Source organism: Sapajus apella, unplaced genomic scaffold (assembly GCF_009761245.1).
Source record: "Sapajus apella isolate SASKATOON/1434 unplaced genomic scaffold, GSC_monkey_1.0 scaffold96, whole genome shotgun sequence".
Classification (NCBI taxonomy): Eukaryota; Metazoa; Chordata; class Mammalia; order Primates; family Cebidae; genus Sapajus; species Sapajus apella.
The window spans coordinates 316,488-338,137 of record NW_022437036.1 but is presented as its reverse complement, the minus strand read 5'-3'; the positions used below and the strand labels follow the sequence as shown (position 1 = coordinate 338,137).

The 21,650-nt window shown below is 60.6% G+C and overlaps 3 protein-coding genes across 15 annotated transcripts in view; 2 read left to right on the top strand and 1 right to left on the bottom strand.

Annotated features, from left to right (window-relative positions):
* DNAJC5 (DnaJ heat shock protein family (Hsp40) member C5) overlaps positions 1–3,704 on the top strand; it is a 36,462-nt gene extending 32,758 nt beyond the window's left edge. For both annotated transcript variants that reach the window (XR_004262330.1, XM_032256978.1), the window contains one exon: positions 59–3,704. Coding sequence is in view for 1 of the 2 variants with exons in the window: in XM_032256978.1 (XP_032112869.1) it covers positions 59–162 (104 nt within the window). In the remaining variant the exon portion in view is untranslated. The remainder of the gene's footprint in view (positions 1–58) is intronic.
* Positions 2,335–7,556, top strand: LOC116535726. Its single transcript, XM_032257043.1, has 3 exons — positions 2,335–2,358; positions 6,342–7,040; positions 7,443–7,556. The coding sequence occupies exons 1-3, from the start codon at positions 2,335–2,337 to the stop codon at positions 7,530–7,532; spliced, it is 813 nt and encodes a 270-aa protein (XP_032112934.1). The 3' UTR covers positions 7,533–7,556.
* On the bottom strand, positions 7,548–21,481 carry UCKL1 (uridine-cytidine kinase 1 like 1). Of its 12 annotated transcripts, none has more exons than XM_032256951.1 (15): positions 21,301–21,481; positions 13,740–13,930; positions 13,476–13,582; positions 13,118–13,288; positions 12,965–13,036; positions 12,019–12,208; positions 11,872–11,933; positions 9,984–10,006; positions 8,811–8,909; positions 8,648–8,741; positions 8,502–8,564; positions 8,302–8,424; positions 8,086–8,193; positions 7,859–8,015; positions 7,548–7,769 (listed from the first exon to the last, which is right to left on the bottom strand). In XM_032256951.1, exons 1-15 carry the CDS (start codon positions 21,411–21,413, stop codon positions 7,693–7,695), a joined length of 1,650 nt encoding a protein of 549 aa, XP_032112842.1. In that variant the 5' UTR covers positions 21,414–21,481; the 3' UTR covers positions 7,548–7,692. The 12 variants fall into 12 exon arrangements, with proteins under 12 accessions (XP_032112842.1, XP_032112843.1, XP_032112845.1 ...); XM_032256952.1 differs by having other exon boundaries at positions 9,984–10,003; XM_032256954.1 differs by having other exon boundaries at positions 13,740–13,927.
* Positions 21,482–21,650: the final 169 nt, after the last annotated feature.

Below are 21,650 nucleotides of genomic sequence, written 5' to 3'. Positions count from 1 at the left end.
GTGGTGGTGCCCAGCAGGCTGCGGCCCTTGTGCAGTGCGCTGTGTGCTTGCCTTTCAGAGGCTACAGACACGCCGATCGTCATACAGCCGGCATCTGCCACCGAGACCACTCAGCTCACAGCCGACTCCCACCCCAGCTACCACACCGACGGGTTCAACTAAAGCCGGGAGCAGCTGTGGTCAGGGGAGGAGGCAGCACCGGCCACGCCAACCTTAGAATCATGAACTGTAGTCACAGACGGGAAGGCGGCCTCCTGCCTGCCCTGGCCACGCCCCTCCTGCCTCCACGCCCGCCCAGCGTCGACCCTTGACCCACGAAGTGCGTAGCATGCAGTATTTAAAGCAGTGTAGCTACGGTCTTCTGTTCTTTTTCCTTTTTTAATAGCATGTGCGGGGTTCCGTTCCATGTCTGTGTTGTGGACGTTCCGCGGCGTGGCCGCGTTAACCGCACGGTGGAGCTGCCTCCCGGCTTTCGGTCAGGGCGGTCCAGTGAGGGGTGATGGCAGCTGGTCAGAGGGGCGAGAAGAACGGGGCTGCCCTTCCTCCCTGTGCTGGAGGCAGGTGGTGCCTGGCGGAGCTGTGTTGCCGTCCTGGCCTCAGGGTCTGGGCCACACGCTGTGCTCCCAGCCTTGAGCAAGCGGCAGCAGGGCCCTCCTCCTGCCCGAGAAGGGGCGGGGCACGTCCTCCCTGCGTCACCATCATTCCTTGGTGTCTGCTGGGTACAGTTGGCTTGGGGACTGTGGTTTCCTGGGCCTTGTGACAGGGTTTCTCCCGCGGGTGAATTTGGTGTGGAGAGCGTCAGAGGCCCTTCTGAGGTGGATGCCGCGTCCTCTGCACAGTGTTCTAGCCTGGGTCTCCTTGTTGCGTGGACTCTGAGGTTTAGGTCCTTGGAGGTGTGTCCTTCGCCCGTGTTGGGGTGGTTTGTTGGTGTTCCTGCACTTTTCCGGGGCTGTGAGCTGGATCGATGGGGCCAGTCTCCCCCTCCGCAGTCCTGGGGTCATTCTCCACATTCCTTCCAGCCCACCAGTCCTTTCCAGAGCCCTTTTTGGACCTTTAGAACCACAGATGGTAGGACCAGCCCGAGGAGCCACAGTCAGAGTAGTTCATGCATGTGTGAGCACCCAGCCACTGGGGATGGCGGCTCTCCCAAGACCCCTCCTCCCGTGTTTGCCAGAGCTCCCGTCTGCCCCACTTGCCTTTGCCCCGTCATCGATGATTCAGGCAGAGACAGATTCGTTAGGTCCCTGGAGGAAGGACTGACTGGACCAGAGCGACCCTCCGGCTCAGGAGGGTTGGGTCCCTGGGAGGCCAGCAGCCAGACCACGGAATCCACATGTGGACCATTGGAAGTCAGTCTCTTGTCCATCCTAGACCTTGTAGGTGGCACCCAGAGTAGGGGAGCAAGCCTGTGCTGGCAGAGGGGTCAGAGCTGCCCCACTCGGTAGCTCTTGGGATGTGCTGGGCCTGCCCTTGGCCCCGTGCTGTAGACTCCAGTGGGCCTGGTTTCTGCAGAACATCCACGATGGCCTCCGCAGAGTTCCCAGTAGAGATGAAGCTGAGGAAAAGGCTGTGTGTCTTGGCTCTGGCTTAGACCAACCAGACGAGCCTCCTCCAGCTCCCTTTCCCTGCCTGCCTGCTGACTCATTGCCCTCAGCGGCCCACCCAAGGCTGTGTAGAGGGTAGGTTCAGGGTGACCAGAAAGTTGCCAGAAGGGGCATGGATGTGAGGCAGATCTGGACGTGCTTAGGAGTGGTTTCGGTCCTTGGTGCTGGTTGCCCCCAGCTGCCCCCGACTGCAGATCCCCATGTAGGCCGTGAGCCAGCTGCCAGCACCAGGTCCTGGGGTGGTTGTGTTTGTCCCACGTTTCTTTGGTTTTTCTCACTAAAATGATCATGAAGACATTTGATGAGGAGAGATACGCACTGTGATATTAAGTTAGAAATAATTTGTCAAAATCGGACCTCTCCTGAAAGAATAAGAGACTCATTGTTTGGCCCGTCCTGAGTAAGAGGTGGTGAGACAGTGAGAGCTTCCATGCCACTCAACACAGCAGCAAGGTCAGCCCGAGAGGCCGGCCATCGGCAGCCTTTGCAGTTTTTATAGACGTAACTTAGGAAGTGAGTTATTTTTCCCCAGACTGGCCAAGAGCCAAGTTCTAAGCTCGGACCTAAGGTAGAAAGCTGCCCATCTGGGGCTGGCTCAGCCCCACAGGCTCTCTGTCGGCTCACACAGCTCTGTGGCTGGAACCCTCCAGGGCCCTTTGGTACCATCAGAGCAGGCCGTTTGCCAGATGGCTTTTCAGTTACAGTGTCCAATGGACCATTTTTTAGAACCATGCAGCTCCCCAAAGAGGGTGGGGTAGGGTGGGGGAGAGGAGCAGGTCTGGAGGATTGTGGAACCCAGTCCCTGCAGAATTTGTAAAACGTAAATAAACCATGCCCATGACAATTCTCACGGTAGTGATTGTGATTAGAAGACCCCCCAGGAAGCCCAGACCCTCGGGCGTGCAGTTCCTCTCACTGCCTGACCTGGAAACAAACCCTGTTTTCCGCGTTCTGCACTGTTGGTTTTAACGCCTTGTCTTAATTCAAGGAAAAAGATACTCCTGGGTTTTATTTCTCTTTTTCTTGAGTAGACCGTTACCTTGTTAATTAAAAGAGGTGATGAGCCCCTGGGACAGCTTACAGGCCTCCCTGTCCAGGGGAGGACAGGGGAGACCAGGATGCACCCGGCACCCCAGCCTGCTGGTGGCAGTGACAGGAGCTTCCTGACTCCGCACCCTTGGGGCTGTGGGCGATGAGTGAGCCGGTGGGGCCTGGGCAAAGAGCAGCCCATCGGGCGCGGCTGCCAGGGGCCTGCTGGGGTCATCGTGCTTCAGGGCCTGTCCGGCTCACGAGGAGTCCAGGCAATACGGCCAGCCTCGGACCTGCAGGAGGTGTGGGGGCGGCCCTGCGGCCCTTTCACGGCAGCTGCTGGTGTGGAGATTTGTCCCCACTCGGTGAAGTGGGATTTTTGTCTTCCTTTTGGCTTTATTTTTAAACTGCTTTAGATATTACTGCTCAGTGTTTGTGAACCTGCCTAGTTCTGATGTTCAGTTAATGTAGCCGGCACCCAGTGGGGACCTATTAGAAAAAGAACCTCACGTGTGCACACGCCCAGCAGGACGTGTCATCTCTATCGGCTGCTGCTGCCATCCAGGAAAGACCCTGGAGCCTCAGGCGGCTGAGACTGCTCTCGGGGGCTGCATGTCCCCTGCCACGCCCAGGGCGCCTGTTCGGGGTGGGCCGGGTGCTGCGGGGGCACCAGCACACAGGCTGCGGCTGGAGGGTCTGTTTGCTGTGGGCAGAGCTCGACTGGGTCTCGTCTGCCCTCCCTTGGCTCTGACTCAGTGCATCCTACTGTGGGGCATCTCCTGAGGGGACATGAAGTGACTGATCTCACCCTTTCCCAGTATTTGGAGCTGTGAACCCATGTGGCGCAGGACTGACCTGTGTCTGTTATTTTGATTGTGAATCATCCTCCTGTGGAATTGGCAAAAGCTACATTTTTACTGTCCTTACCAGCAACGGTTCGCGTCGTCACATGCTGTGAGTGTGGGCTGTGATGTGTCTGTGTGTGTACATATGTGTATATGTATATATCACGCAGCAAGCGTGTCGTGCTGCTGTCAGCGGGCAGCAACAAGTACAGTAAAAGGCGGCTCTCAAACAGCCTCTGGTTCTGGACGAGTTGAGCCAGGGACCTGCAGGAGGCCTTCCTAGCAGGTGCACAGAAGGGCCGGCTGAGCCCACTGTGTGCAGAGTGTGTGCCCAGGGCACTGCCATGGCCCCACCAGCATTGGCCTCTGGTCTGCGGGGTCGGGTGCCCGTCCTGGGGACTCTGTGTCGTGCTCACCTGACCCAGGTGTGTGTCCTGGTGTGAAATCTAGGAGGTGACTGGAAACCCTTCCCTCCCTTGAAACATTAAAGCCAATTTTCTAGCAACAGATACAATCAGTGGCAAAGCTGCCTCTGGAGGGCAGCCTGGGAAGGGGACCTGTCCTGGCCCCAGGTCCGCCCCAGAGGAGTTCACACAGCACTACGCTCCAGAAGGGGCTGGGCCTGGGGTCCTGTCAGCGGCAACTTTTGGTAGATTTTGTTTTCCTGGATACTGGGGAGATGTTTCAAGCCAGATGGGGGAAGAAGTTAACACTGAAGTATGTATTGTTTTTAAAAATCCAGTGCAAACACATGGAAGCTGGTTGTCCATGCCCTGGTTTTGTCGCTGGCGCCCTGGAGTCCGACTGTGTTGGGTGCAGGCGCTGTCAGACCTCCGGCTGACCCTGGCCCGGGCATACACTTCCAAGGGCCAGGCTGGTTTCGCATGGTGATCTCCGTCTTGTATGTCTGAATGTTGACCTAAAATAAAGATTACGTTGTAAAATAAATGTTTTCACTGCAGACCACACGTGTGTCTTATTTACTGGTCCTGCAGATCCCTGGTTTTGGAGAGTCTGGCAGTTGACCTTAGGAGCCCCCTGCACCCCTTGTGGCTGGAACCTCACTTTCCTCCTGCCTGGTCCAAACGCTCCCATTCGCTTGGTTCTCTTTTCACCTCCATTTTCTTTCTTTCTTTCTTTTTTTTGAGATGGAGGTTTGCTCTGTCACCCAGGCTGGAGTGCAGTGGTGCATTCTCGGCTCACTGCAACCTCCACCTCCTGGGTTCAAGCAATTCTCCTGCCTCAGCCTCCCAAGTAGCTGGGATTAAGGCGCCCACCACCACACCCAGCTAATTTTTTTGTATTTTTAGTAGACACGGGGTTTCACCATGTTGGCCAGGCTGGTCTTGAACTCCTGACCTCAGATGATCTGCCTGCCTCGCCCTCCCAAAGTGCTGGGATTACAGGCATGAGCCAACATGCCTTTTCACTTCCATTTTCTAAATATCAAGACAGGAGCAAAGAGGCTGGGTGTGGTGGCTCACGACTGTTATCCCAGCACTTTGGGAGGCCAAGGCAGGTGGATCATCTGAGGTTAGGAGTTCGAGACCAGCCTGACCAACATGGCGAACCCCTTCTTTACTAGAAATGCAAAAATCAGCTGGGTGGTGGAGGTGCATGCCTTTAATCCCAGCTACTTAGGAGGCTGAGGCAGGAGAATCGCCTGAATCCAGGAGGCGGAGGTTGCAGTGAGCTGAGATTGTACCACTGCACTCCAGGCTGGGCAACAAGAGCGAAACTCCATCTCGGGGGGCGGGGGAGAATACAAAAAAATTGGCCAAGCATGGTGGCTCACGCCTATAATCCCAGCACTTTGGGAGATCGAAGTGGGCAGATCACAAGGTCAGGAGTTCAAGACCAGCCTGGCCAACATGGTGAAACCCCATCTTTACTAAAAATGCAAAAACCAGCCAGGCATGATGGGGCGTGCCTATAATCCCAGTTACTCAGGAAGCTGAGGCAGGAGAATTGCTTGAACCAGGGCCTGGGAGGGAGAGGTTGCAGTGAACCGAGATTGCAACACTGCACTCCAGCCTGGGCTCTACAGAGCAAGACTCCACTAAAAAAAAAAAAAAAAAGTTTGGGAGCTGGGCACAGTGGTGCGCACCAGTAACCCCAGCTCCTTGGGAGGCTGAGGTAAAAGGATTGCTTGAGCCTAGGGGTTCCAGACTGGCCTGGCCGACATAGCGAGACCTTGTCTCTTGAAAATAAATGAAAATAGTGTGGGAGAAAAGGTATAAAAATACTCAGAATCGGCGGGTGGTGGCTCATGCCTGTAATCCCAACACTTCGGGAGGCCAATGTGGGAGGACTGCTTGAGCCCAGGAGTTCAAGACCAAACTGTGCAGCAGGGAGATCGTGTCTCTACAAAACGAGGTTTAAAATTACCTGGGCGTAGTGTCTGCGTCTGTGGTCCCAGCTGTTCAGGAGGCTGAGGCGGAATGATCGCTTGAGCCCAGGAAGTCCAGGCTACCATGAGCGGTGGTTGCACCACCGAACTCCAGCCTGGGCGGCAGGGAGATCCTGTCTTAAAGCCAAGGTCAATCAGTAAGTCTGTCTATGTAAAATGTAACACCTTGAAATCCTCTATTCAGACTTAAGAAGTATGAAGTAGTTTGTGTCAGATTTTCCATTTTTAAGAAATGACAGCACCAAAGACCAGTCTGTACCCCCCATTTCCCGCCGCTGCTTCCCTAGTTTTGAACTTTGGCACTTTCAGGTCCAGTAAAATGTACCATTGGTTTATACCATTTTACATAAACTGTACTGCACTGTGCTAGCCCACCTGCCTTAGGACTCTTTCGTCCTATATAGTAGTACAAAAATCAAGCCATGTGGTTATATGAGGTCTGGTTCATTTTAGCTTCTGTACAGAATAGTCGCTGCTGAGCCGACCCTGCGGTGGGATCGCTGGGAGCGGGACCGGGGCCAAGAGGCGCTGCGGCGAAGCTCTCCATCCGCCCTGCGGCGCCCCAGCCGTCTGCGTCCACGAGAGTCGGACCACGCTCCCCGCAGCCATGCCTTCCTCGCTCCGGGCGACCGCGAGAGTGCGGTGGAGACCGCTTCCTATCGCGTTGCAGGGGCGTGGTCACTCCGGTGGGGCGGGGCAAGTGGGGTGAGCCACCCACCTGGGGACCAGCGGCGCACCCCGCCTGGCCTTACGGGCAGTGGGAGACCTTCGCGGCATCTGGGAAGAGCGGCCTTGAGCCATCCCTCCGTCCGCAGACCCCTGCCCGGGATCCGGAATCCGAGATCCGGCATAACAGGTGCGGGGCTCGAGGGACACCGCGCTCCTGGCCACGGGCTTCCATGCAGGAAGACGCTAGAGCCCGAGAGACCTCACCGCTGCGAAGAACCACCGGAGGACTGCGTCCCGTGTCAGATGCGCCCGGCCCGTGGACTGAGCCCCCAGTGTCATCCCGGGAGGTTGATTCAGTTATCCGGGCCTCTTCCCACGCTCCAGGGCCCGTCACATGGGCGCTGCGCGCACGCCTCCTCTTCCTCAGTAAACCACCGGCGTCTGCCCTCGGGGAGGATGAGGGGGACTTGCGTGGAGAGCAGGGTGGGTAGGACCTAAGGGAGCCCGGGCTTGCGGGTGTGGGCACAGCAGAGAGCATGGGACGCCTGGGCCTCCTGGTCTGGAGGGGTGCGCGGGTCGGGCCCTCAGCCCGAGCAGCAGCTGCTCCAGCGACGTGGGCCCCGCCCCCACTTCGGCCCTGGTCAGGCTCCCAGTGCTGCGGCCTCCAGAGACTTGTCCTGGTGGGAAGGACCTCCGACTGTGGGGAGGCCCTTGATGGTACAAATATGTAGGGCGGGGGAAAACAGTCACAGGCTGCCTCTTGTGAGACCCAGAGCACCAGGTCCAGGCCAGGTGGCCACCAAGCTGTGGGTTGTAGGGGCCCCATCTAGCAGAGGTAGGAGCTGCAGGGCCCGGTTCTACCCCTTCTTTGATCTGGTCCTGCAGGAGAGAAGGCAGGGCCTTCAGCTCTCTCCCTCTCCGTGGGGAGTCTCCACAAACCCAGGCCTCAGCCAGGACACCACTCCTGTGCGGTAACCAGCGAATCACATCTTCATTTTTCTAAAGCTTTATTTTATAAAATGCATATAAATTATACTGGTAACATTTTAAAAATTAAATTAACATCTTTGTATTCAGCAATCCTGGGTCTGGAGGCAGGAGGAGGGTAGTGGCGACGGGGCGGCTCACTGAGCGGCTAACCCGTGTAGGGTTCCTCCTCGTCACTGCCGTCGGGTACCGCGTCTGTCCCAAAGTAGCGGTCGCCAAAGTTCCCTGGACAAAGAAGCAGGCCAGTGTCGGGGGGCCTCCCAGGGCCACCCACCCTGCCCTCATGCACGGCCGAGGGGCCTGGGCAGCCTCACCAATGCCTGGGATGATGCGGAAAAGGTCATTAACTCGCTTGTCCACCGCCGTGGTGATGATTCTCACTCGTGGAAATGCATAGGCCACTGAGTGCACGCCCATCTCTGCCATAAGCAGTGACAGCAGAAAGATCTTGTCCTCAGGCACGTCGTGGTCCTGCCGAGTGTACGGGCAGGTCAGTCCCACGTCTGCCTGAACCCGGCCCGCCTACCCAGGACCCACTCACCAGGAGCACGCGCACTGCCATCATGGCCGCGGCACCAGTGGACACGGTGCAGTCCATGAGGATCACGTGGTCATCGCTGATGTCCTTGGGCAGCCTTAGGTAGTGGAGCTGCCGGCAGCATGGGTCAGGCTGCAGGTGGGGCTCCCCGCGCCCCCTTGCTGGGAGCTCCCTCTGCCCCCAACCCCCGGGCTCATCGCCCCGGCAGCCCCCAAGCACCTCAGGCTCCCCGGTGAGCTGGTTGGTCTGGATGAGGATGGTGCCGATGCGCACGTCTTTGCACACGGCGCGCAACGCGGGCTCCATGGTCTCACCAGCGCGCAGAATGGACACGCCGGTGATCTACGGGGAGGGGAGGCTGAGCGCCCACATCCCGCCCCAGCTGCCTGTCCCGCGTCCAGGTGTGCCCAGGCAGGTACCTGCTTCCCCGCGTAGCACTTGCCCGCGTAGTCCTGCCCCTGTGGGGTCTGCACGACGCAGTCCTGTGGGGAGCAGGGTGAGGGCGCCTGTGAGGGCAGGGAGCCCCACGGCTCCGGGACCCACCTGCCGCCTCGCGGCTACAGACCTGAAAGGGCAGGAAGGAGAGCGCGTGCTCGATGAGCAGCCGCATCAGCCTTTTGGAGTAGAAGATGAACTCGTCGCGACTGGTCTCCTTGTCCCTGTGAGGCCAACGGTTGAGCGGGGGCACGCGCGCGGGGCGTCCTGTCCCCCCACCAGGCGGGCCTTACCTGATGATGGTGTGCATGCCCCGGACCTGCGGCGTGCTCTTCAGGACGCTCAGCGTCCGGGGCAGGGGGTGGCACTGGTGTGCTGAGGCCAGTGCAGCCCTGGGGACAAACCCATTAGAAACACTCAAGAAGGGGTCTTCTCCCACATTCTCCCTCCCCACAGGACGGATGTGCGTCACTGCGAGGGGAACACGTGGGCCAGGTACAGCAGGAGGTGCAGAGCGAGCCTCACTGCTGCCTGGGGCTGACCTGGGGGGATTTGTCGCCCTGCTGAGCTGCCAGGCAAAGGTGAAAGATGGTGGCCAACAGCCGGGCAGCTCACCATCAGGCAGAAAGCTAGGTGGGTAGGGTGTGAGGGCCCCTCCTGGGCTAAGAGGAAGCAGAAGTGGGCCAGGCACAGGGCGGGCTGACTCGTGCAGATAGGTCCCAGAGCCGAGTGGGTGGCTTGGCCCCAGCCTCTCCCTGGGGGAACTAAAACTTGGCGGGATCAAGCCCCGCCCTGGCTCCTCCCCAAGGTGTTGTGTGGCCTCTTTCGAGACGAGGGTGGGGGCAAAGCTGGCTAGAGCCGCCTGGCTACCCCACCACGCTGCTCAAGCCTGGCGAGGGCCGGGGCAGGAGCAGGTCTAGGAGCAGAGCAGAGGCAGGCAGGAAGACAGAGCAGCAAGGGGGCGTGGCAGGGGCGGGGCGTGGCAGGGGGAAAGGAAAGCGGCAGGGCAGAGGCAAGAACGGTGATAGGCAGAGCAGGAAAGGGGCGTGGCAGGGACGGGCGTGGCACGAGCAGGAAGGGGGCGTGGCAGGGGAAAGGCAGGGCAGAAGGGGATAGGCAGAGCAGAAAAGGGGCGTGGCACGAGCAGGAAATGGGTGTGGCAGGGATTTGGGTTTCGCAGGGTAGGAAAGGCGCGTGGCAGAGAACAGGGAAGGGGTATGGCAGGGGCAAAAAAGGTGTAAAAGGGGCAGGATAGTGAATTGGGTGTGGTGCGGACAAAAGAGGGGAAAGAGGTGGGGCAGGGGCAGGAAGGGTGGGTTATGGAAGAGGTGCGGCACGGGCAGAACAGGGGCGTGACAGCCGCAGGGAAGGGGGCGGGGCAGGAGCAGGAAACGGGCAGTGCATGAGGGGGACAAGGGGCTATGGGACGCGGGGCACACAGCAGCACCACAGAGCACTCTGCTCACATATCCCAACGTAGCTTCCTCTGCTTGCCAGGTGAAGAGCATGTTCAGGGAGGGAACAAGGCAGGAAACGGGGGTTTACAAAGAGAAGGAAGAGAACAAAGAGAAGGCTGCTTAGTTGCGGAGCAGGGCATTCCCCGCAGGCCTGAGGAGGAGCGTGGGGTGGGCGGCCACGCCCCCAGCCCTGCCTGGCCCTCCCTCCTTCCCCCAAGCAAGGCCTCAAGGGGCTGGAGAAGGTGAGTGGGGCCGCAGGCCAACGCTTCCTTGGCTGTCCAGACGATGGAAAATGTGTCTGGCTGTGTTCAGGTGTTTTTTCAAGTTTGAAACCCTGGAAACTTTTTCTCAGAACAAAGGCTTCAGGAGAAACCTGACGGGACAAGACCTTTGGGTTTCCTGGCCGCCCAGAGGGCCAAGCAGAGACTCATGCAGGCACAGGAGGCTGGCGGACGGGCCCTGGAGACATTTCCAACGTTTGGTAAACTCTTTGGAGCGCCCTGAGCATGAGGGCTCTCCCACCAGATGGCTCAGCCAGGAGCCTCCCAACCCACAGAAGGCGGGAAGAGAAAGTCCCTCATGGCTGACCCCCTGCCCACCTGCCCTTGGGGAGGGGCGGTGGGATGTGGCCCCCACCCAGCCCAAGCTTCTTGCTGCCCCTGTTCCTGCTGACAGCTTCGAGGGCTGTGTGGAGCTGGGCAGGGCAGGGCAGGACCTGGGTGGGCAGGAGGACAGGGATGAGGCCCTCCAGCCTCCAACCAGGGAAAGCTGACTGGTCCCGTGAGGCACAGGAGGTACCCCAGGCTCCCTCGAAGCTGGGACATGTCTGCTTTCACTGCCCCAAGGGCCCAGCACTGCTGGCTCAGGAGGACAGCTACGCCCTCTGGTGTCACAGAGCCTCCAGCAAAGTCTGGCTAGGCCAGGGTCAAGACCCTGTGACCCTGGGCAAGCTACTTCACCTCTCTGTGTCTCAGTGTCCTGTCTGCCAGCAAGGGGAGACAGAAGCAGGGCTGGGACCATTCCGTACCACCCCTTCTGTCTCTGGGGAAGAGCCGGCTGCCTGCCTGGCTGGATCACAGCCCAGACCCAGGGCTCCCCGCGGGTGTTGGAAATGCCTCCATCTGTGCAAATAGCTGTGAAGTCTTACCTGACGCTGAGTTCACGCTGTGGCAGCAACACAGGGAGACACAAGGCAATGGTGACTTGTCAGTGACCAGGGCAGGTGGCCAGGCCACCCCACCCAGGAATGGACGTGCTGCAGGCCCACTGGGACAGGGCCAGCCATGGCAGGTGGCAAGCTTCTAATGGCCTCTAATCTGGGGACCACTTGGGCCAGACCTGCAGTTCTGGGCTGGGGCAGTCAGAGCAGGACCCTGGGCTCTGTTCTGCAGGCCTCAGGCCTTCAACATCCTGTTAGAAAGTGCTCAAGCTGGCCCAGGCTCCCAGGCCCAGCCATAGAATGCCTCAGGGAGCACGGGACCTCTGGTGGGGGTGTCACTCCTGGGGTGACCCCCTGAGAAAGAGAGGAGCCTGGCCAAATGTGGGACTCAGCAGTGAAACCCCACAGCCCTGGGCCAGCAGGTCATCTCTGTCGTTCTCCAAAGCTCAGGCTGGGTGTGCTGAGTGGGCTGCAGCCTCAGCTAGATCCTGAGCACCTGTACCCCCACCCCAGCTTCCTCAAGGAACCCAGGCCCGGCATGGTACAACAAGCTGGGGTCTGGGCCGGACGATCAGGCTGACCAAGCAGGCTCAGGACACTCAGGGCTGGACCGACGGGACGGTGAATGCAGGGGGATGGGGTGCGCAGGCCACTGAAGGCGGTGGCAGCGGAGAAGCAAGCAGCAGGGTGGGGTCGGGCTCTGGGGTCGTGGGACCTGCTGGGCTGCAGGCCACTCACCTCCTCCAGCTGGCTGTGCACATGCTGCACGATCAGATCGATAGCCACCGTGTTGCCACTCCCTGGGGCAGGACGGGGGGAGGGTGACTGGGGGTCGGACTGTTGGCCTGCCCGATGCCCGCGCGACAGGTGGCCCAGGAGGCTCACCTCTGGGCACCACAATGTCTGCCAGGCGCATGGTGGGCTGGATGTACTGGTCGAAGGCCGGCTTGACAAACTTGTTGTACTGCTTGATGACACCCTCGATGTCCCGGCCGCGCTCACTGATGTCTCGGCGCAGCCGCCGCACCAGGCGGATGTCAGAGTCCGTGTCCACAAAGATCTTCATGTCCAGGAGCTGGTGGAGACGGCAAGCCAGTGAGCGGCTGCTGAGACCACCTGGTCTGTGGGCCTGGTCAGAGCCACTTGCCCCAGGGCACCCTGGCAGGTGGGGATGTCTGGGGGTGGGGTGCTGTCGCCAGGGGCTTAGGTGAAGAGGCATGGCATGGTGGCTGGCTAAGGAGCTGGGCAGGAATGGGGCTGAGTGCACATGATCCCCTTGGCTTGAGTGAACTTGCACAGACACACTGGAAGAGGGGGCATGGCGAGTTTAGGGTCTGTCCGCACGCTCAGCAGAGTTGGCCCCTGAGAGGCCTTGTAGGGGCCAGGGGCTGCTATGTGCTGGACAGTGGGGTCCTCTAGGCCTGTGCCAGGGGCAGGACTTGGGGCCTGGGGTCAGGCCAACCTGAGTCACACTCAGCTCTGTCCTGAAGGCCCCTGTGACCTATAGCAAAGTCTCAAACGCACCAGCCCTGGTTCCCCACCTGTCCCTCAGGACCACAGCAGGGGACGAGAATGACAACATGCCAGGTGTGAGCACGGCCTCAGCCACTGAAGAGGGAACCACTGCCCTAGGCAGCCACGCTCTGCCTTGTGGGGCCAGCAGAGGGCCCCAGCTGTGCTATGCCTGGGGTTGAGGCTGGGGTGGGGAGTGGCTGGCCTAGGCCGATAAAGTGTGGAGGCCTTAGGGACGGGGCAGGAGCACGCACACCTCAGGGACAGGGTAGCCGGGGCCGAGACACCAACAGGGTGGGCGTTCCTGGCAGGTGCTCACCTCCAGCAGCGTCTTGTCAGCAAAGGCCATGATGCCCTCAAAGATGATGACGTTTGCACCATACAGCGTTTTCTGCGAAGGAACCCAGAGTTGTGGAACACTGCTCCAGTGCCTGTGGCCCCCCCAAGGCCCCTCTGCAGGGCCCCGGCCTACCCAGTCCTTCTTCCGGCTGTGTGTGGTGAAGTCATAGATGGGCACCTTGACGCTCTTCCCCTGCTTCAGCTTCTTGAGGGTGGAAATGATGAGGTCGAAGTCAAAGGCGTCCGGGTGGTCAAAGTTGAAGTTGTTGTGTGCGGCCTGTTCCTGCTGCTGCTCAGTCAGCACCTGGTGGGGGAGGCTGTGGAGCGGCTGCGGGCACTGCAGGACCCTCGCCCAGTACCAGCTGGCAGGAGCTCTAGGCCTCCCAGGAGTAGCCACACTGGAGCTCAGAGACCAGGGACCTGCATGTGTGGGGGGCCCAGGGTCAGGGAGAGGAGAAGGGGATCCTCAGAGGAGCTGGGTGGGGGCCCACCTTGTAGAAGGAGTCCATAGACAGCAAGACCACCCAGGGCACGTCCAGGGCCTCGATGATCATTCTGGCCACAGTGGTCTTCCCAGAGGCACTGCCGCCTCCCAGGCCTGCCGGGGGGGAGTGGAGAGCCTCTATGGGGAGCAGACGGGCTGGCCGCACAGACAGGTCCCGGAGGTGCCGGGCTTCCCTCTGGCGCTCCACGAGCATTGGAAGGAGCCAGAGGCAGGCGCCCGGCAGCAGGTCCCACCCTCCCACAGCTCTCACCGATAGCGAAGGCCTCTTTGGATTGCGTGCCGTGCTCATTGTACCAGGGTGGCCGCCCCGCCGTGTAGATGGTGCGTTTGCTGGTGCGCAGCAGGGGAGGCTCCGACTTGCACTGGCTGGTGGTGCGCTTCCGGGGAGAGCGCCCAGCGCCCACAGGTGGCAGGAGCCTGTCCAAGGACTCTGCATTGCTGCTGCAGAGAGGGATGTGCTCGGATTTGGCCCAGGGCTGCCCACCTTCCAGGCACCTGCTAGTGTGGCCAGCCCACAGGGCACCCTCTGCACCCCCCAACAGGCAAGGCTGAGGCGGGCAGGCTCATTGGGGTGAATACGATTTCTCTGCCTGGGCTGGGCACTGTGGCTCACGCCTATAATTTCAGCACTTTGGGAGGCTGAGGCAGGTGGATCATTTGAGGTCAGGAGTTTGGGACCAGCCTGGCCAACATGGTGAAACCCCAACTCTACTAAAAATAAATAATAATAAATACCCAGGCGTGGTTGCGGGCACCTGTAATCCCAGCTACTGGGGAGGCTGAGGCAGGAGAATTGCTTGAAAACCCAGAAGGCAGAGATTGCACTACTGCACTCCAGCCTGGGTGACAGAGCGAGACTCCACCCCCCCCCCAAAAAAAAAAAAAAAAAAAACCACACCCTGCCTGCAGTTGGGCCACAGGATACACAGAGCGAAGTGCTCAGCCTGGCACAGGGCCTCAGATCATCGCTGTCTACACAGCAAGGACAGAGGAACAGCAAGCAAGGACAAAGGAAAGAGGAAAGGCAAGGCACTCTCTTGGGGCCATGCTCCTGCTGTGTGGACGGGCACTGGCTGGGCTGGGCCAGGCCTTGTGCCCAAGGGAACTCCAGGTGGGAAGAGAAAGGCAGGCAAGACCCCAAAGTTGACCATGTTCCCTTCAACCCACCACACTCTCTGGGCAGCCAAATCGCTGCCATGCTGAAGGCGGGGTGCCCAAGGAGGCGTGAGGGCAGCATGTGGGTGGAGGCGAGGCCAGACCAGGCTGTGTGCACACACCCAGGGTGAGGTCCCCAGACATGACCAGCCAGAGGGCTCAGCCAGGACCTGATCCTCCTGCAGTGACAGGACCCTGCACGGGGTGGTGCCACGGCCTGGCCTCTCTGGCCGTCAGAGTGCAGGATGGGGGACCCTGGGCTGGGAGCCTTATGGGAACTCCATTCATTCTTGCTGTGGCCCGTCTTGGGCCCCCAAGATAGAAACCTCCCGCATGCAGCAAACACCAGAGACGAAGGTGCTGCCACCTGTCTGGGCTGCCTGGGAGCTGACCTGTGAGCCTGCCTGGGGCAAGGGGGAGCCCCCAGAGGCTGCTGTGCCTCTCAGAGACAGACAGGCTTGTCTGTTTCCACACTGCCTTCAGGGGAGTGAGCACTGGGAATACCAAGCCAGTCAGCCTCACGCAGCATCCCTCTCTCCGGAGTTTGCTCTGGGGCTGAGCGCAAATACAAGTGAGGGGGCCTGGGGACAGTGCCACTCCACCAAGCACTGAAAGGGGAGCAGGTGCCGTGGTACTGCGCCGTGACCGCATCGGGGCTGCGGCTGGCATGGGACCTACACCCCACTCAGGTCTGCCTGAACGGTCATCCGTCAAGAAGGAGGACGGGACCCAGCAAACAGAGCCACGACCACCCAAGGGCCCGGACACTACCAACACGCCAGCGGTAAACAAAAGGGCCTGCAAGGCTCACCCCCAGGGGCCACCTCCTCAGGCTGCAGCAGCAGGTTCCCAGCAGACAGCAACTCTCTGGTGGCCCTGGGGGCCGTGGTGGGCAAAGAACACATCCGGGCGGCCCCTCCCCTCGATGCTTAACCCTGGCATCTGCAGGGAATCACCCGGTCTTCAACCTCAGGGAGGAAGCTCCAGCACAGACAATCTGACTTGCAAACGGGCAGAGCTCTCCAGCAAAGCTCCCAACACTGCCCCTGCTGCTGATGGCACTTCCTCCACGCACCCTGGATTCCAAGGGTGAGCCTGCTAACGCATGGCTGGGATGTAAACCTGACAGTGCAGGCCGGGCTCACACCGTGCTGGCTTCCACTGCTGGTCTCCTGGTGCTCAGGCCTCCCCCGCAGGAGCCTTCCAACCCCGCCTTTGTGACTCTTCCTCATCCCACTGAATTAATAACCTGTCACCACAGATTCCCTCCCGAGGTGCACACTGCTGACCGCCAGGTGCTGGCCCTTCTGCTGGGAGCGGTGCCCATGCAGTGGAACAGTCACAAGCAGGCCAGGACGACTCTGCCAGAAACCCCCTCACCGCAGGCCTGTGATGGTGTCAGGCCAAGTCTACACAAGCCAGCCCCTACCTTCTCCAAAGCAAGCCTGTCTCTGAGAGCCAAGGACAAAGCCTCACCCCACTTTTCATAAGCAGCACCCCTCGAGGGGAATGTTGGCCAGGTGTGCTGGCTCATGCCTGGCATAGCCCTTGGGAGGCTGGGGTGGGAGGACGGCTTGAGGCCAAGAGTTCATGACCAGCCTGGGCAACGTGGGGAGACTTTAGAATATTCAAAATAAATTAACAAATAAATATCGGACAGGAGAAAGTTCCACAGCAAACCTCATTTCCTGTGGAAAAGGGTGCTTCTGGCCATGACACCAGAAGGTTAATTCCAAACCAGAGGGTTCAGAGCCGTAACCAACACGAGAGGCACACCCAGAACAGCGGCCCCATGCAAAACCGCGCCTTCAACCCCAGGCTCTGCCCGGTGCCCAAGAGCACCTGCCAGCCTGATTGATTCCTGATGTCCGATGTCCACAGACATGCACCGAACACAGGTCTGAGTGGCCAGGACCACAGCACAGGTGGCCACCCCTCACAGCAGAGACCTCCTGCCCAGACTCACCTGCCTTCTGCTCCAAGGGCCCGGCACCCTGAAATCCTGATGCCAGGGTAAGCTGGGGGGCTGTTCATGACGGAGAACACGGGTGGGTACTCCTGGACTGCGAGCGGCCCCGGGGGTACGTGGGGCTCAGGTGCAGGCAGTCACGGGGGACATCAGCACCTCAGACCCATAGTGGTCCCCTAGGGCAACTCAGGAGCTCTGGCCACCCAAACTGCCCTTCCATGGGCAGGACTAGTCCTATGGGCAGCACAGTGGTTGGAGAGCCAGAGGGCTAAGACCCTTCGCTGGCAGAAGCTGCCAAACGTCAGCAGAGGCACAGCAGCTAGGAGGCCCTGGAGCCCGCACCGTACTGACAGAACTGTGCTCACTGCCGTCCTGAGAGGCCAAGGCCACGGGTCTAAGAGGATCACACAGCTGAGGGCTAGTGCGTGCCAGATATTAATAGCGCTGGCTTTGCTTGGTGTGGCCCGGACAATCCTCAGGCCAGCCCTCCGTGTGAACTGCCCCCTCCTGTGTGTGGGCTGGCACACCCGGCCTGCAGAGGACCACCCGGAGGACCACTGTGTGGCTGCACCCCCCCGGATTTCCTGGAAAAGGCTACCGTCCCCTCCTTGTCTGGGGCTGCAGAGTGAACCCCCCACAGCAGGACAGGGAAATCTGAGGCGCCTCTTGGCCAGGTGTCCTGAATGTCAGTGCTGAGCTGGGCACCCCACCCCTAGCTCCAAAGTGCTTCCTACAGGCATAAACAAATCTGAAACTCTATCCTCTGGCACCATCTGAAAATAACTGCCCTGCCCCACCCCCACGCATGGAGGCTTCTGCAGGGACCTGCAGCCACCCAGGGCTCAGCAGAGTGCAAGGGACGCAGCCACCTCCCCGCCCACAGAAACGGGGGGTGGGGTGGGGTCATTCCCACTCTCAGCAGAGTCAGTGTGCACAGAGAGGTCCTGGCAGCCCTACGCCCTCTCCCCGGGGTGGACACGTCAGCCACGGGTGTCAGCTTCCTGCTGCCACACATCTGTCTTAGAGCGCCTAACACTGAGGCAGGGTGCTGACTCCGCGTGCAGGTCACACTCCTGAAAAGTAGGCCACTCCCGGAGCTGCCTCAGAGATAGGGTGGGCCCATCTGTCTGTGTCCACAGGAGCTTCCTCTCCTCCTGCTCCTGGAGGCGGTTAAATCCTTACCTGGGAAGTGGGCAGAAGACAGCCCAGAGCCCAGGTCGGGGAAGCAGAGGCTGTCCTGAACGGGGCGCAGAGTCTGGGCTCCTGGGGGCCATGTCACCAGCTGCATGATCTCAACAGCAGAGTGGACTCAGGCTGGTCAGCCTGGCATGGGCATGCAACCTGGGTGCCCCAGAGGCAAGGCTACAGGTCTGTGGAAGCCAGTTCTGTGCTGGCCAGGCAAGGGATGCATGAGCCCAGAGACGAAGCTGTGAATGGAAGGACCAGGCCCCACCCTGGAATCGTGTCACCTTGCTGCAGCCACGTGGCCCCCAGCATGCCCCTCCACGAGGCTGCACTCGGCCACAGCAGCCCACGGCAGGGAGGGGCCGCCAGCCCTGGCCCTGTTCCCAGGGTCTGACCCGAAGAACTGGAAGGGCCAGAGAAGCCCGTTCCCACATGACCCACAGGTGCTGATGCCGCACTGGGGTTAACACTGCCCAGGGCACCTTCTGCCTGAGGCTGCCTCCTTGCAGGTGGGGCTGTCTGAGGCTAGTGGTGCTGGAGGCTGCCTCAGCCACTGCAAGGCACCGTTTACCCCTCCCTCACCTTCAGCCAGCCATCCTACTCGGGGCCACAGCATAGTCGAGTGTGGCTCAGTCCCCTCCACGGGGCCACAGCTTGCCTCCGTTTCCTCCTCAGGGACAATGGCAGGTACACTACAGGTGGGTTGGCTCATGAAGACCAAGGCAGACGCCTCATCAGTGATAAGGGCCCCATAAGTGATGTCATCATAAAGAAATAAGCACAGGCGACGGCATGGTGGCTCACACCTGTAATCCCAATACTTCTGGAGGCTGAGGCAGGTGGATCACGAGGTCAGGAGTTCAAGACCAGCCTGGCAATAGTGAAACTCTGTCTCTACTAAAAATACAAAAAATTAGCCAGGCATGGTGGTGTGCACCTGTAATCCCAGCTACTATGAAGGCTGAGGCAGAAAAATCATTTGAACCGGGGAGGCAGAGGTTGCAGAGACCCGAGATCACACCACTGCACTCCAGCCCAGGTGACAGTGTGAGACTCTGGCTCAAAAAACAAAAAAAAAAAAAAAAAGGAAAGAAATAAACACAGGCATGTGTAGAGACTTGAGGCAGGGCTGCCCCTCACAAACCACAAACTATCCACAGTGCCAAGGAAGCCAGAAGCAAACACCCAACAGCAGGGAGTGCCAGGCGTGTGAGCCCGATGCTGAGAAACAGCTGTGGAGGGAGCAGGTGGGGGAAAGGGCGCCCCCTTGCTGTGGTGCAGAGCTGTTTTACCACCCTGGGGTCTTCCTGCTGGGTGCCGCCTGACAGGTGAGGCTGAAGGGAAGTTTGCTGGATAACTAAACGGAGGCCGGAGGGAAGAGGGAGCAGGGAGGAGCTGGCCCACAGGAGCCAAAGCGGGCCTGACCCCACTGGTGCTGGACTGACTCAGGGACAGAGCCATTAGGGCAGCTTTCTCAGGCTGGATGAGCACTGGGGGATGGGGGCTTGCACAGGCCCACCCACCACTCTGGAAACCTTCGCCCAGCAGGACCTGCTCTGCACGGTCATGGGCAGCCCTTCTCTGCTCTCCACAGCCACAGCCACAGACTCCATCTCAACCGCAGCCAGGAGTCACTGCTAACACCACAAAGAACCTGTTCCTGCACCAGCATGGGCCAGCTCTGGGGCAGGTGCCCAGGGCAGAGTCACTAGTGGTAAGCAGACAATGAACAATGGGCAAGATGGACAGACTGGACTGCCATGCTGGATGATGTGGCAAGAGGAGCCCCAGACCACCGGCACAGACCTCCAAGCTGAGGGCAGCACCAGAGGTTGAAGCAGGAGCAGATGCAGGAACTTCGGGGGCTAGGCTCGGGAACAGTGAGAAAAGCCCAGGCTAGGGCAAAGGAAGCCCTGATGGCACAGGCATGAAGACTCACAGTGCAAGAAATTTGCACAGGACGACGAGAGGCAGTTGCAGGCCAGACTGGGCCCTCAGAGCGAGGAGCTGCAGTCTCCATTAGCCTGCAGCTTCCCTCTGTCCCTTGGTAGCCACACCAGAGAAAGGTAACAACAGTCTCCGCCTCCTGTGACACCGTGAGGGCCGCTGTGCCCAGCGCACAGCCCGCACACAGGGCAGGCCCAGCTGACTGCTGCCACTAACCTATGTCATCCCGGAGTGCCTTTGTCAAGAGCTCTCAGTGCTTACCTGGCGTTGGCCTGCCCCATCTTGGGTTAAATCAAAGTCTCTCTGGTGGCCAGGCGCGGTGGCTCACGCCTGTAATCCCAGGGAGGCCGAGGCGGGCAGATCACCTGAGGTCAGGAGTTTGAGACCAGCCTGGCCAACATGATAAAACCCCTCTACACTAAAAATACAAAAATGTTAGCCGGGCATGGTGGTGCAGGCCTGTAATTCCAGCTGCTTGGGAGGCTGAGCAGGAGGCAGAAGATGCAGTGAGCAGTGATCCAGTCGCCGCGACAGAGTGAGACTCCGTCTCAAAAGAAACGAAACGAAAAAAGCCTCTTTGGAACCCACAGAGGAACAGATCAATCTGGTCCTGTTAGGCTCCAGCCATGCGAAACTCCTAGGCACTGCCCACGGGGCGGGTGTGGGCCTGAAAAGACACAGGGCCGGGGGAAAGCTCTTTCTGCCCAGCAGCTCCTGGAGGGGAGCCACCCTGTGCTGGACACTCCTCCCCCTGCGGCGCCCAGCGCAGCCCATCCCTGAGGGAGTCCTGGCTCACAGCGTTTCCGACCAGAGTCACAGCCTGAACCCAGGCAAGAGGCGCCTAGGTGGGAACAGCCTCTTCCCTGGGGAACCCTCCGGCTCCCCAGGGGACACGTCAGACCCGGAAGGGAGGGGCAGCGCCCCGGGCGCCTCCTGCTGCCCCGGGCACTGCGCGGCCACCGCCCCCTGACGGTCACGACCGCAAAGGCGCCGCGCAGGGCCCCGCTCCCCGAGGGGCCACCGGCGACACGAACCCGGGTGGGAGCTGGCTCCTCCGCTGCACCCCCACAACTTCCCCTCTTCCCGCTCTTGCAAAGCCCCCGCAGAGCCTCGAAGGTGCCCCGCACGTGCGGGCAGTCAGAAGGCGTTGTGCGCCGCAGCACCCCGAGTCCCGACCCTGGCCTCGCGGGTCTGGCAGGGCCGGACCCCGAGCCGAAAACAGACCAGTTCGCACAGTCGAGTAGGCACAAGGCCCGCTGGGTGCAGGAGACCAAGGGCCGCACCCACTCGGGGCAGAAACCGAGGTCGACGCGGGTGTGCGCCCGGGCTCCTCCCCGAACCCCGAGGAGCCTGCCCGCTGGCGCCAGGTCTGTCCCCCCGGCCGCCACGAGCCCGCGGGGCCCCGCCCGGCAGCTGGGAGGACCCGGCACCGCCGCGCGGCCTCCGGGCGTGGGGGACTCGGGCTCGCGGCGAGGACGGATCACCCGCCCGGCTCCGTCAGAGCTGCCGCCCGCTCCCCGCTCGCCGGTGGACTGGAGGCGGCGCCCACGCCTACCGGTCCTCGCACGCGGTCTCGCTCCTCTCTGCCTGACGGCCTGGCGGGTCTCGGGCCGCGGGTGGCGATGTGGGCGAGGGGGCGGCGTCCGCGTGGGCCGGGGGCGCAGCCATGGCGCCGGGAGGCCTCTCCACCGGCTTGGCCGGGCTGCGCGCGCGGGCCGCCGGGAGCTGGTGGTTCCCGCTCCCGCCCACCGCGGACTACAAGCCCCACGGGGCAGTGCGCCGCGCCTACCGCGGACTACAAAGACCACAAGGCCGTCCGTCGCGGACTACAAGCCCCATAAGGCCGCGCGGCGGGCACGCGGGACTCGGAGTTCGGCCGCCGCCCCCTGCGTCACCACAAACTCA

Bases quoted from the DNA above. Each gene is read 5' to 3' on its own strand.
- UCKL1 (XM_032256951.1), bottom strand. From the start codon at position 21,413: ATGGCTGCGCCCCCGGCCCACGCGGACGCCGCCCCCTCGCCCACATCG. The intron at 8,194-8,301 runs GTGCTTGGGGGC...TGCTGCCGGCAG, and splicing joins AGCTCACCGGGGAGCCTGAG to CTCCACTACCTAAGGCTGCC. The intron at 8,016-8,085 runs GTGAGTGGGTCC...TACACTCGGCAG, and splicing joins TGGCAGTGCGCGTGCTCCTG to GACCACGACGTGCCTGAGGA.
- LOC116535726 (XM_032257043.1), top strand. From the start codon at position 2,335: ATGCAGCTCCCCAAAGAGGGTGGG. The intron at 2,359-6,341 runs GTAGGGTGGGGG...GGTTCATTTTAG, and splicing joins AGCTCCCCAAAGAGGGTGGG to CTTCTGTACAGAATAGTCGC. The intron at 7,041-7,442 runs GTGGGTAGGACC...CTGGTCCTGCAG, and splicing joins GGACTTGCGTGGAGAGCAGG to GAGAGAAGGCAGGGCCTTCA.